The sequence below is a fragment of the Rousettus aegyptiacus genome, unplaced genomic scaffold (assembly GCF_014176215.1).
Source record: "Rousettus aegyptiacus isolate mRouAeg1 unplaced genomic scaffold, mRouAeg1.p scaffold_m13_p_8, whole genome shotgun sequence".
Classification (NCBI taxonomy): domain Eukaryota; kingdom Metazoa; phylum Chordata; class Mammalia; order Chiroptera; family Pteropodidae; genus Rousettus; species Rousettus aegyptiacus.
In genome coordinates this window covers 37919185-37932334 of record NW_023416311.1, presented here as the reverse complement: position 1 = coordinate 37932334, position 13150 = coordinate 37919185, and the positions used below count along the sequence as shown (strand labels likewise).

Here is a 13150-nt window from a genome sequence, read left to right as displayed (position 1 = left end):
ATTTTGCTTCTACTAGGTAAAGTGAATGAGATTGGGTCAGATTATGAGATGGCATTATTTTAATATGAGGCATTTAATATTATCCAGAAAGGAAGGAGGGGCAAAGTGATGACTAAAGAATTAGAATGGCTTTATCTAATATTTCTTACTAAAATTTTAACATATGTTGCCAGTTTACATTTATAAATATTGTTGTTTTCAATAGATAATGAATGTACGTTCTTACACTTGAATTCATTTGGTTCTGACCAGAGATTCATTTTAAAACAGGTAAATCTTGTAGTTGAATTTTAGGAGTTTACTTTTATTATTATTATTATTATTATTTTAGATATATTAACCATGACAGTAAGAAACTAATGACAGTATACAGACTTGCTTTTGACAGGTGTAATAGTATTGAAAAAAAAGAAGTCTTAGAGTTGCAACATTATCTAAACATAGAAAAGATGATGATGAGGGATTGGTTTTCTTTTTAGGATCATTATGACTTCATCATCTTCAGGGCTATATGGCAACTTTGGCCAGGCAAATTACAGTGCTGCAAAACTAGGTCTTCTGGGCCTTGCAAATACTCTTGCAATTGAAGGCAAGAAAAACAACATTCATTGTAACACTATTGCTCCAGTGGCTGTATCAAGATTGACCCAGGGTATAGTCCCTGAAGGTAAGTAGCTTAGATTTTTCAGTGCTTCTTGTAATTGATTTCTAGTTTTATAATGTTGTAGTTAGAAAAAATGCTTGATATGATTTCAGTATTCTTGAATTTATCAAGACTTATTTTGTGGCCAAACGTGATCTATCCTAGAGAATGTACCATGTGCACTTGAAAAAGATTGTGTATGCTGCAGTATTGGGATGAAATATTTTGTATCTATCAAGTCTCTCTTTCTATTATTGTGTTAAGGTCAGTTTCTCCCTTTATGTCTGTTTTTATTTGCTTTATATAAGTAGTTGCTCCTGTTTTGGGTGCATTTATGTTTATAAAAGTGATATCCTCTTGGATCGACCTCTAAAGCATCATGTAATGCCCATTTTTGGTCTTATATTACAATCTTTGTTTTAAAGTCTGTTTTGTCTGAGTATTGCTATCCCAACTTTCTTTTTGTTTGCATTTGTGTAGAACACACACTCAGACTCTAAGAAATACTAGTACAACTTAAGACTTCTTAAGGTATTGAACTTATTAACTAGGATATGAGACTAACAATTAAAGGACAACAGTGACATCTAGTGAACATTTCAAATACATACCACACATATTTTGGATCAAAACATTTTACTTCTAGTGTTTCACATATTTCAAACTAACTGAGCACTTACTTATATGACGAATCTTAAGCTTTAAACCAGTGGCTTAGCTGGCATGTTCTGGTTCTGGATCTCTAACGAAGTTTTAATGAAGGTGTTCGCTGGGATTCCAGTTATTTGAAAGCTTGTCTGGGTTGGAGTATCCATGTCCAATCTCATAAAATGAACACGAAAGTTGGCAGGAGGCCTCCATTCCTCCCTAACTGTTGTCTGGAGGCGTCAGTGTCTCACCGTGTGGACTCCTCCATAGGACTACTCTTGATGTGACATCTGGCTTCCCCCAGAACTAATTATCTGAAAGAGAGAAACAGCCACCAAGACAGAAGTTGCATTATCTTTTAAGTTCAGAAGTGACATACTGTCACTTCTGTCCTATTCTGTTGTTCGCAAAGACCAACTGTAGTACATTGTAGGAGGGGACTGCAAAAAGGGGTAAATAAGAGGAGAGGGGGATCACTTGGACCATCCTGAAGACTAGCTGTCACGCAGCCCTAAAACTGGGGCATTACCAATGACTTGTATGTATCTTTATCTTTTCATCACAAACCCCTTACTTCCCTCAAGATGTAATCAGTCGAATAATTGGTTTTCATTTCCTTATCCTTTCTTAAAAACATAATAAATACCTGGCTAAACCCTTTATTTTCGGTTTGCTTGTTTTTGATCCTCATGAAATATACTGTTTTGGGGGGGGGGTGATTGCTTTTTGCTTTTCCACTTTATGCTATATATTTAAGATTAATTTATATTATGTATAGCTGTAGTTCACTCATTTTAACTCTTTATGTGAATTTATCCAATTCATAAATGGACATTTGGGTTTGTGTCCTGTTTATTTGCTTTTTTTGAACAGTGTTGCCATTTTTTTTAAACAGCGTTGCTATTCTTGTTTATGTGTCCTGGTCACACAAATAAGAATTTTCTAGAGTGCGTACTTAGAAGTAAAATTGCTGAGTTATAGAATATACAAATGCTAAACTTGAGATAATTCTAAATTAGTTTCAAATGGGTTAAGCCAATTTAACATCCAACCAGTAGTTACAGAGTTCTCACTGATCTCTGCTTGTGTCAGAGGTCTTCAAGATGACCCTCAGGCTTTATGATGCTCTAGGAGAATTCACCGGACTTAGACAAAGCTGTTATACTCACGGTAATGGTCTTTTACAGTGAAAAGATACTAATTAAACTAAGCAAAGGGGAAAAGGCACATGAGGTGAAATTCAGGAGAAACCAAGCTGGATGCTGTAAAGTGTTGCTTAAGTATAAGTGACAATATGTGAAATAAGATGGAAGTCGAAGTATTTTTCCTATGTGACTTTGTTCTTTTCTTCTTTTTTCTCACCTAATAGATGTTGAGTTGGATTTCTTAGATGTATTTATTATTGCATTCAGTACTATAAAGTTAGTCAACTCAAACATCTGAATCTCTATATAAATATCCTTTAACATTCCATTTTGCAATTGATATATAAAGGAAATTCATGGAATGTTATATATTCAGATGAACAGTATATAGGTAGAATTTGTTTTATCATATAATTTGAAATAGTTGGAACATCCCTTTAGTTTTCTCCTCATGCTTATAATAGAGAGTGGGGATCAGTGTACCATTAGATTTTTTGCATACCTGAGAGCTTTTAGAGGCTTCGAAGTGAAAAGTTTTTGGAGCTGCTTTTTAATTTATAGAGACTGTAAAAGTCATCTTTGTTACTTTTACATATTAATACAAATTAAGTTTTGTCATTTTACAACTAAAATTTGCAATTATTTGATTCTTTAAAGATTATAAAATATATTAACAAATTCAATTTCATTTGAGCCATTGAACAACTTGATAGAGTAGGCAGGGGAAGCATTTTACTTACCATCTTACCAATGAAGATACAAGTCCAGGAGAGCAAAACGATGTGCTCACAGTGTCCTAAGTTGCCTGCATGGTAGTGCTAGCAGTAAAATCCAGGTCTTCTTACTCCTTCTGTAGTACCTTTCTGCTCTAAGTTTCTCACATCATCACATCATGATTTTACCATCATTACAATTGTCAAAGCTTTGTTTGTTTGTTTTTTGTTTTTGTGGCTTCCGGTGAAATAGCTGGGAGTACAAAATAATTTTGGAAATGAATGGTACCTGAGTTCCTCATGTTATATACAGCTTTGCTCATTAGTCTTTGCCTAGGCAGCCGTAACTTACCTTCTCCTGAATAGTATCTTGCTTAACTTTAAAGGTATGTCTGATGTATTCAATGTTAGAAGCTTGAAAAAAGCTTTAGGAATGTCTCCATTGTGATGAAAAAAAATTCTTTGAAAAGCCCTGGATGTTAGACTAATTAATTATGTATATTTATTTTTGTTCTTATTTTTTAAAATATCTCTGAATTATCTATAATTTCCTAAGATATTTTCAGAAAGTAAAATAATTGATTAAATAAGTATACTTGTTTAAAAAAACTTTTTTGGTTATTTATTTCAGATATTCTGAAAGTTATGCAGCCAGATTATGTGGCACCCCTGGTTCTTTGGCTTTGCCACGAGAGTTGTGACGAAAATGGTGGCTTGTTTGAGGTATTCTGTAATTTTCCACTTTCTCCCAAAGTAATATTTTTGTAATTAAATATAAAAAGTGATTTAGAAATTACTATTTTCCAGTTGCTCACATTTGTAAAACTCTGCATCAGTTGACATCACTTGCATATTTTTAAAATATCGTGGTTATGTTATAATTAAGGCACAAGTGTTGACTAATGTTCTTTTTTGAGAAAGTAGCAGCAACTTCATAAATTCTGTTTTTATTTAGTTCTTCATTTCTAATATTCTTATGAAATGAAAATTGTGGCTGGTTTGATGTGTTTAGTTAAATATAGAAAGTATCATTTGGTTTGAGAAGCTCACTGGTGAAGTAGAAGGATGAGCTTAGGGTTTAGAGTCAGCCAAGCTAGATTTTGAATTCTTGTTCTGGTATTTGCTAGCTTGCTGAAATTTTATACAGACTAACCTCCCTGAGTTTTAGTTTTCTTGGGCTTTCGTTATGACAACTAGAAATCATACTTTTAAACTCTTAGCATTGGACTTAGTACATAGCAGTCATTCCTCAATTTAAAATATTATAACAGTATAGCAGGAATTTAGTCTGGGTATGATAGATCATTAAATACAATTTATTATTTATCTTAACTTTAAAAATAAATTATATTTTTCCTTGTTGCAGAACTTGAAATGTTTATTGTAAATATAAAAATCACACATAATCCCACCATCATGTGAGACCCAGTTTTTACTACATAGTTGAAATCTTTTTAGATCTCTTTATGCTAGTTTGTACATTTTTGACTCTTCCTTTGAGTTGGATCTCTTTTTTTGTAGCACAAACTGTTATTTTTAAAACCTCCTCCCTTATTTTGTTATCTTTGGGAATAATTAACCTGTTCTATGAAGAATACTGTGATATCCCTAAACATTTCTTGGTAGCAAAATAACCTGGCTCAGTTTGAAATGAATGATGTAATAGCCTGATTTATTGAATAAAAAGCTGATAAGCAAATAAAAAAAAATCCGCACATGTATAAGCAGAGATATGTGCCTCCTCTACATTCTTAATCAAAGCCATTAAGTGTAAATTGTGGAAATTTAGAGGTGGAAATAACTTTACAACTCAAATTTACAGAAGAGGAAAATTTAATTTTATCATGCCATCTGAAACTCAAAATTTGGCCTATCTTTTATCTCGTTAGGGAATTTTTTTTAAAAGCTTTTTATCTTTTATAATTATATTTATTATTAGCTCTGTTCTGTACTTTTTATAGAAAACTTTAAATATACAGAAAAGTATATAGAAGAAAATAAAAATCACTCACATTACCATTATTTAGAGATAACCACTATTAATATTTTTATGTATTCTCTTCCATTCTTTTATTAGATGTGCATTTTCCACGAATAGGCTTTTTTTAGATATACATTTTGCACACCCACTCAAATGTAAATAATTAGGATCATGTGTAAATTAAGTTTTGTATATATTTTTTTATTATATTGTGAACATTTTTAGTGAGGAATATTTAATATGCATGATTAATAAAATATAGTAAGATGGACTTTTGTAGAGCTGTGTTATTTTCTTACATTGTCATCTAGCTTTCTGTTATTCTTACTAAGATCGTCTGTTTTTTTAATTTAAAAAAATATGTTAGTAATTTCGCATTAGATGGTATAATTTTTTTCCCCTTTTTTTGCTAGGTTGGAGGAGGATGGATTGGAAAATGTAAGTCTCTTTTGGTGTTTGGTTTGCCATATATTATTTCCATATCTTTAAACCTGCATATCCAATTAGAGCTGGGGAATGATCTTGTCATATGTCTAACTATTGGATCTAGTACACACATATTCAGATATAAACATTATACCAACAAGTATTCTAAAACATGGACGTTTTCTTGGAGGCCTGTGGCATTTTCAAAAATCTGTATAGTTTTCTTTCTGTTGGCAGTCCTTATTCAGGACTTGCTCTGTCTTATTCAGAACTGACTATTCCTTAAGTCATTATTTAGATTGATGTTTGTCTTCCCATGTCTCTGGCATCACACGTGCTTGTTCTTACTGTTTCCACAGAAAAGTGAGTGGGAGGGAGGGCTATTTTTGAAAATATGGGAAGAACACAGCAGGCAAATTCTCTAGTTCTGTCATTTAATTCTTTTGTCTCTTGGAGCATGAGACATCAAGAAGAGACAGTGAAGAACCACAGTGGACAGTTTTCTGGGACAGAAATTGCAACTGATATGTGGAAATTATTCCCCTTCAGCCCTATAGTAAATTTATTTGACTTCAACCTTCTCCTACTCCAGCCCTCAAACTGTGTGACCTCCAAAATTGGATAATTACTTTAAAACATTTTTTAAAAATTTAAAATTCCAGTATTCTAATTCATGTTTTCAGTTGGCTACTGGTATCAAAACTAATTGAATTATTTAAAAGATTGCCATTACTGGAAGGCATCATTGTAACATATTATAGAATATCAGTATTTTCATCTGTTCTCTCCAGTTATTAAAGTAACATATTACTCAAGCATTTCTAAGAGTCTTATGACATCACTTTAAGAAAGGAAGATCAATTGTTTCAATAAAAGCTATAGCTGGGACTCAGTAGGAAAGCTCTAGAAGCAGGCATTTCTGTCATTCTCCAAGATATATCTTCAATTTAATAAACTTTAAAGTCTGATGTTAAAGTTACTAGTGGTTATTTCTCAAGACTTTAAAAAGGAAAGCAATGCTAATTCTCCTTGTGGAACTTGAGCAATGATAATGATTTTTATGACTCTGCAAATTTTAGTTGACTTTCTGTGGAAAATGAGGAGGAGCAAAGGAAGGACAAGGGAGAGTTATTTGGGACTATTTAATATACTAATTTGGTTACCTGGAATTTTTGACTTGTTGTCATCACTATTCTTCAGTTTGTTCCAACCAAGCTCTATTCTGTTATCTTGAAGTATATTCCTCAAGTGATCTGCAGTCACGAAGTCAGTTTTTTTGGCATGATAATATATAATGTAACTTCTGATTCAGCATTTCATTCTGGCATAGTCAAAAATTTTTCCTGTCAGTTTCAAATATATATATATTTTTAAATTGACATTATCCTAATGAGTTTGTTATATTAGGAAAAATTCATTTTAAGGGATGTAGTAAAACTATTTAGAAGTTAGAAGCCTTTTTCTGAATTTCTTTTTTTTAAAGTTAAAAAAATGTAAGCAGCTCTTATGAATTTTACTTTCTGTCTCCCACTTAAACTATGTGCTCAGTATCTTAGTTTTGTTTCTATAACCAGTACGCTGGGAGCGGACCCTTGGAGCCATTGTAAAACAGAGGAATCAGCCAGTGTCTCCTGAGGCTGTGAAGGCTAACTGGAAAAAGATCTGTGACTTTGAAAATGCCAGCAAGCCTCAGGGAGCTCAAGGTAAAGAGTCCCAAGTCAGTTCAGTCCTGTTTGGGGAGCCAGAGAAATCTATTTTACGGAATTGCCTTGTGTTTTAACTGTGGTAATTTAGACACTTGAGTCATCTAGAGTACATATTCTGCTCTAATACATATTAGAACCCTTCAAATTTAAGATATATATATATATATAAAATGTCACTCCCACTGTTAGTTTTTTTTTTTTTTTTTAAATGATCCTGTTTTTTTTGTTTGTACGTGTGGTTGGGGGGATGATATGAGGTAGTCGTCCATTTGCCCTATCCTATGGTTGGTTTCAAAGCCTTCCATTGTCTAACCAAATGTTCCTTATCTGAAGTGATTTTTCTTTATTTCACAAAAAGTTTATTTAAGCCTATTTTATTTAGGCTTAGCTATTTTCTGTTTAGTGAGTAGATTTTGGTGTTTTAGCACTTTGTCTTTGTTACTGTTTCTCTGCCTTTCTAAAATGCCCCCTTCCTCTTACTCATCTTTAGAAAAACTCAAGCCCTGGGTATTCAACAAAACCTCCCCAGATATTCTGGGCTACAGTGACCTCTTACCTGAACTCTTAACACTTAAGTATCTAATCATGACTGCTTTCCACTGCTTTTGTTTCATAAGTATGTGGTTTCTTAAATGCATAGTAAGTTCATTTGGAGGGAGAGACTGTATATCTTGTATGTAGTTGATGCTAGCACAGAACTCATAGAAAGGATTTAGTAACTGCTTGTTACTTTGAATTATTGAATCCTATGATGTGCTATAGGAATTGATAACCAATATAAGTTATATTATTTTTTCTACTGTAACTCATATTCATATAGTATATGAAATTAAAGGACCTTTCTGGGAAAGATCATGAGTTAGGGTTATTTTGCAGAAAAATCATTCTTCCCTCAGTAATTTTTTATTTAATGTTTGATAGAGGAATGTATCTGAAAAATGACTTCTTATTTTTTTTTTTGTCTCTTTAATGACACTCATCTGCCTGTTGGTACACTCACTGAAATTTCATTATGCTTTTTATCAATCAGATGATAACATGATTGTTATGTCATTAATAGTGATAGCATTTTGATATTCGAGATAAATTTAGTCTATGAACAGTCAACCTATTGATGAAAATGAATGAAAGGAAAAGGGATAAACAAAAACTTTCCTTTAATGTCTAAGTTCTATTGCCTTAAAAGTATTAGACATATAAAGAAAAAGTTAATTAAATGTAATTGTAAATGATAATCTATATCTACTATTTGAAGTACAGTTAGAAAAAAACTCACATTTTTTAATAGAATTGAGGCTTTCCAGAGCACCTATCCCATCCAATGTTCTTATTTTACAAATGAACTAATAAATCTCTGAAAAACTAAATAACTGACCCAAGCTTAGTTAACTAAGGTTTTTTATCTTCGAGTGTCATACTCTTAGCCTATACCAGTTAATAGCCTTCTATTTGGGCAGCAGTCTGAATGGAGCGGTAAGAGGACGACTAATAGGGAAGAAGCTTCTCCACTATATGCCTGGTAATCTCACATTCTGTAGTTTGGTTATAGTTTTGTCTGAGTTTAGAAGGAGGCCATATCTCTAAGGTTTGGTAGAAAGGTCTCAGAACCTTTGGAATCGTATGGCATATGCGGCTGCTCCATGAGTCTCCTTTTTAACCTTACAGACCTCAGAACAGCAGTTTTAGAAACTTATCTTGAGTCACTGGTCATAATGATGGTTTTCTCTGGAAGAATTTTTAGTACTATCTTCAGAGCTATTACTTGTACAGAAACCCATGGGGATGTGGGGGAGGAGAGGTATGGGGAGAGAAGGGAAATTAATTATTCCTCCACCAGACAGAAATTGCTTGTTTATGTACAAGGATCCCACTTTACTGAGTTGTAAAATTACTCAAAGACATTGCGAAGCTCAAAGCCTCTTTAGAATCATAACCTGGGAAGAGTATGTTGGACAATGCCTTGTTTTTCATTGAAAACAACCAGTTGTCTGGTCTGTTTTTTAAAGTCTGTAACATAAAGTCTTTCCTATAAATAGCCTGACATCGTACATTCAATTTATGACCGCCAGTGAAGAGTCTGCAGCAGGCTTGCTGAATGTTATAAGTATAACATCAGTTTATCTAGCACGTTGTAACTTTTCTAAGTCACATCTTGGACAAAAGCGTTATTTATTTATTTAATTTTATTTTTTAGACACATTTGGCACTATAATCGAAGGTCTAAGAAAAATAGATTCAGATGGAGAAGTTTCACCAAATCATACCAGTCACCTGGCATCATCAACAACCACATCAGAATTTGTAAGTGGGGGAAAAAGCCTAAAGCTGTGCCTTCTCTGGAAATGTTTTCTGTTTTTTTTTCTTTTTTTCTTTTTTTATATAAAAAATTATTTTCCAAGCAATTAGTCTATTTTTAAATAGGAAAGATAAGTGACCACAAAACTTTTCATAAAATATATACTAATATTTATAGAATTTGAATAAACATAGACTAAAATATTAAATACAACTTTTAGTTCCTCTTCAATATAATTAGACAAGTATCTTTTTTTTTTGAGCATCACTGATAATCCTACTTTAGTCATATTTTTTTAACTTTTTAGAAAAGGATAATTTATTTTAGTGCTTCTGAGTCATTCTTTTTAAGGGAAAATATTGATAGAATGTTTTTTTGGAAATATTTCAACATGGCTACAAGGAAAAAGCCTCCCATTGTGTCAGAAGTTCTAATAGAATTGTGGTTATAGCTCAGATGAAATTTGGCGATTTACTTTCTTCTGTACTTATCCTTAAAAAAAAAAACCTCATAGTGCATAAATAGTGAAAAATAAATCATTCGACACATTGGATTTTGATGTTTTGTGACTCAGGACAGACATAGTGATAAAATTAACAATCTAATTTTAACCTTGAGATTATAATCAGTTTATAAGTGTGATTTTATTTTAGAATAGGGATTGGCAAGCTTCTTTGGTAAAGGGCCAGAAAGTAAATATTTTAGGCTTTCTGGACCACATACTGTTTCTGTCACACATTTTTTTTGATTTGCTTTTTTTTTAAATCACTCTTTAAAAATGTAAAACCCATTCTTAGCTCTCAGCCATTGTTTGGCAACTCTTGCTTTAGAATGAAAGTGATTGAAAATTGAGCATCATTCTTTTATAACCTAATATATGCTTCCCACATTAGCTAGGCATATCATTAATAAATAGAAAAATACAATATCCAATTAGATAAAGGACATTCCTTCGAAGGAACTTCAGGTAAAATCTCATTCTAACACCATTATGAGGCAATCTAATTTACAAGCATTAAGCAGTGTTTTGCTCATCTGTTTACAGTGAATACACTAGATCTTATAGGGCAATTCACTGTCACTATCTTTATAACAAATTTGTTATTTTTTTTATTTTATTTTTTTTTGAGTAGCCAGTAGTTGCTGAATTAACAGGGCTTTCCAGCATCAGAAACAGGAAAGTTGAAAATGAGACATACTATAGATTAGCAAGAAGCAAGCAATAAAAAAAGTACTTTTGTAGATGAAGTCCTTTCTATACACGATCTAATCGGTTTCTATTTAAAAAAATCACATGTAAATGATACAATGATAATACTCCATCAAATTCACTGAAATGACTTCCTAGTCACATCTTTTCAAAAGCAAAGCTAGATATGTAAGCAGTTAATAGTTTTAAAAACTTAAAATTTTAAAGATTTGACCAAAATATAAGTGAAAAATCATTTTCAACCACTGTTTCATAGGGCGGAGCTATTGGCCATAAATTTCCTCCAACTTTTTCTGCTTACACGGAACTGGAAACTATTCTGTATGCCCTTGGAGTGGGAGCATCAATCAAGGAACCAAAGGATTTTAAATTTATTTATGAAGGAAGTTCTGACTTCTCCTGTTTGCCTACATTTGGAGTCATTATAGCTCAGAAAGCTCTAATGAATGAAGGATTAACAGAGATTCCTGGGCTTTCAGTTAACATAGCAAAGGTATGCCTAATAAGAAACCTTTATTTTGCTTTTTTTCTGTTTCTTTAAATATGATTGATAAATGTCACATCCTATGTGTGTTTGTGTGTGTATTAATAAAACAGTTTATAGTGGTTGATTCAGGAATAAAATTTAGCATGTCTTTTCATTTTTCTTTTTAAGAATAAAAGAGAAGAGAATTAATTGAAAAGGCAAGCAAAAAGAAGAAAACAGCAATCATGTTCAGTCCCACAACCCTGGCATAATGTTATTAATTCTCTATCATTTACTTGCTATTTGACCAAGGGTAAATAACCTCTGTAAGCTTGTTTCCTTACCTGATGACAACAGTGAAGGAGCAAGCCAGGTAATTATCAGAGAAAGAGTATTGAGGCAGGAAGAACAAGTGAAAAGGCCTCAGGCAGTTGCATACTTGGTTTTGTTTTGTTTTGTTTTGTTTTGTTTTTGAAACAGCAAGGGGGCCAGTATAGCTGCACAGTGAGCAAGGCATCAGTGGTAGGAGAAGAGTGCCTTGTACTCACTATAAAGATTTCAGTTTATACTCTGGTTAATGAGGGAGGCCATTTATAGCACTCTGAACTGAGGAGTGATATGACCTGGCTCTGTTCACTCGCAGGCTCATTTTTCCTTCAGTGTGGAGAACAGATTATATGGGAGCCAAGCTTGGAAGCAAGGAAACCAGTTGGGAGCCTGTTAAAGTAATTCAAGCAAATGGTTAAATATGAGGGGAAAGAAAAAGGAGTGTAGGATGAAGGTTTTGGGTCTGGACAACTTGGATGATATATATGCATATATATCTATACGTATTTATAATTACATACAACATATTTAATATGTAAAGTGGTTCCATATGACATTACTATGTATAATAGATATATACAGTTACTTTAAGGTGAGGATGAATGATCAGGAGTTGGTTTTGGACAGATTTGCGATATCTATTACACATTCAGAGATATAAAGTGGACAGTTGAATATATGCGTCTAGAGTTTGGGAATGAGGTCTAATTGGGTTCATAGGATTTAAGTGAGACATAAAGACACGAAACTAGATGAAATCACCTAATGTGTGTGTGTAAGCAGAGGAAATCTTGAGTTTATGGATCCTGGATTGTTTAGTGGTTGAAGAGGTGTGTAGGAATTGCAAGAGAGACTGAGAAGCAATGGCTGGTGAGGGATAAGGGATGAGATGTGTCAGGAGAACTTGGTATTTGAGAAGTGAGATGAATAAATTGTTTCAAGAAGGAAGGCATGAACAACCGTGAGAAAGTTTTTGAGGTGCGGTATATTTTATTTCTTGAGTAAGGTTCAAGTTATGGCCTCGTAATCATTGTTGAATCATAGAGCTATGAGTTGATTTCTACAACTTTGATTGGATAACCCATTTACTACAGGTTCTATTAACCCATTGCTGCTCCGAACTTATGAGAACTTATTTTATTAGAGTATTTTATAAATTGGGAGGGAGGTGGGAAATATATACAAGGCAGTTTATCGTTTTACTTACTCTCCTGTGTGTTTGCTGCATATAATTCTGTTTGTATATTGTAAGTTCAAATAAAGAAAATATTTCAGAGTTGTCCCTCAGATTTGTAAGGAGTTGGAAATCATAAATGGTGTTCAAAACCTGTGGTCAGGAATGATAGCCATCATGGAATTTGAATCTCAGTCTTCCCAGCCTTGAATTTCTAGGCCATACAGTACAGTGAGGCAGCCCTACATTTGTCCTCCTATTGCTGCCAGATCCCTTGCCCCCCTTTTTTTTTTCACTTCTGGGTTCTGAGGAAGGGTGGAAATGAGAGCGTCCCATGGCAGTAAAGCGTGGTCATGTGAATATGTGGGTTGGGTTTTGTTTTTCCTGTCTTATTGTTTTCCTACTATATTTGTAT

At 33.1% G+C, this 13150-nt stretch overlaps 1 protein-coding gene across 1 annotated transcript in view; it reads left to right on the top strand.

Annotated features, from left to right (window-relative positions):
• Positions 1-13150, top strand: part of HSD17B4 (hydroxysteroid 17-beta dehydrogenase 4) — a 77223-nt gene that overhangs the window by 24892 nt on the left and 39181 nt on the right. The window contains exons 8-13 of the mRNA XM_016145309.2: positions 480-667; positions 3781-3872; positions 5544-5568; positions 7131-7259; positions 9457-9563; positions 11025-11261. Of these exons, the coding sequence (XP_016000795.2) occupies positions 480-667; positions 3781-3872; positions 5544-5568; positions 7131-7259; positions 9457-9563; positions 11025-11261 (778 nt within the window). The remainder of the gene's footprint in view (positions 1-479; positions 668-3780; positions 3873-5543; positions 5569-7130; positions 7260-9456; positions 9564-11024; positions 11262-13150) is intronic.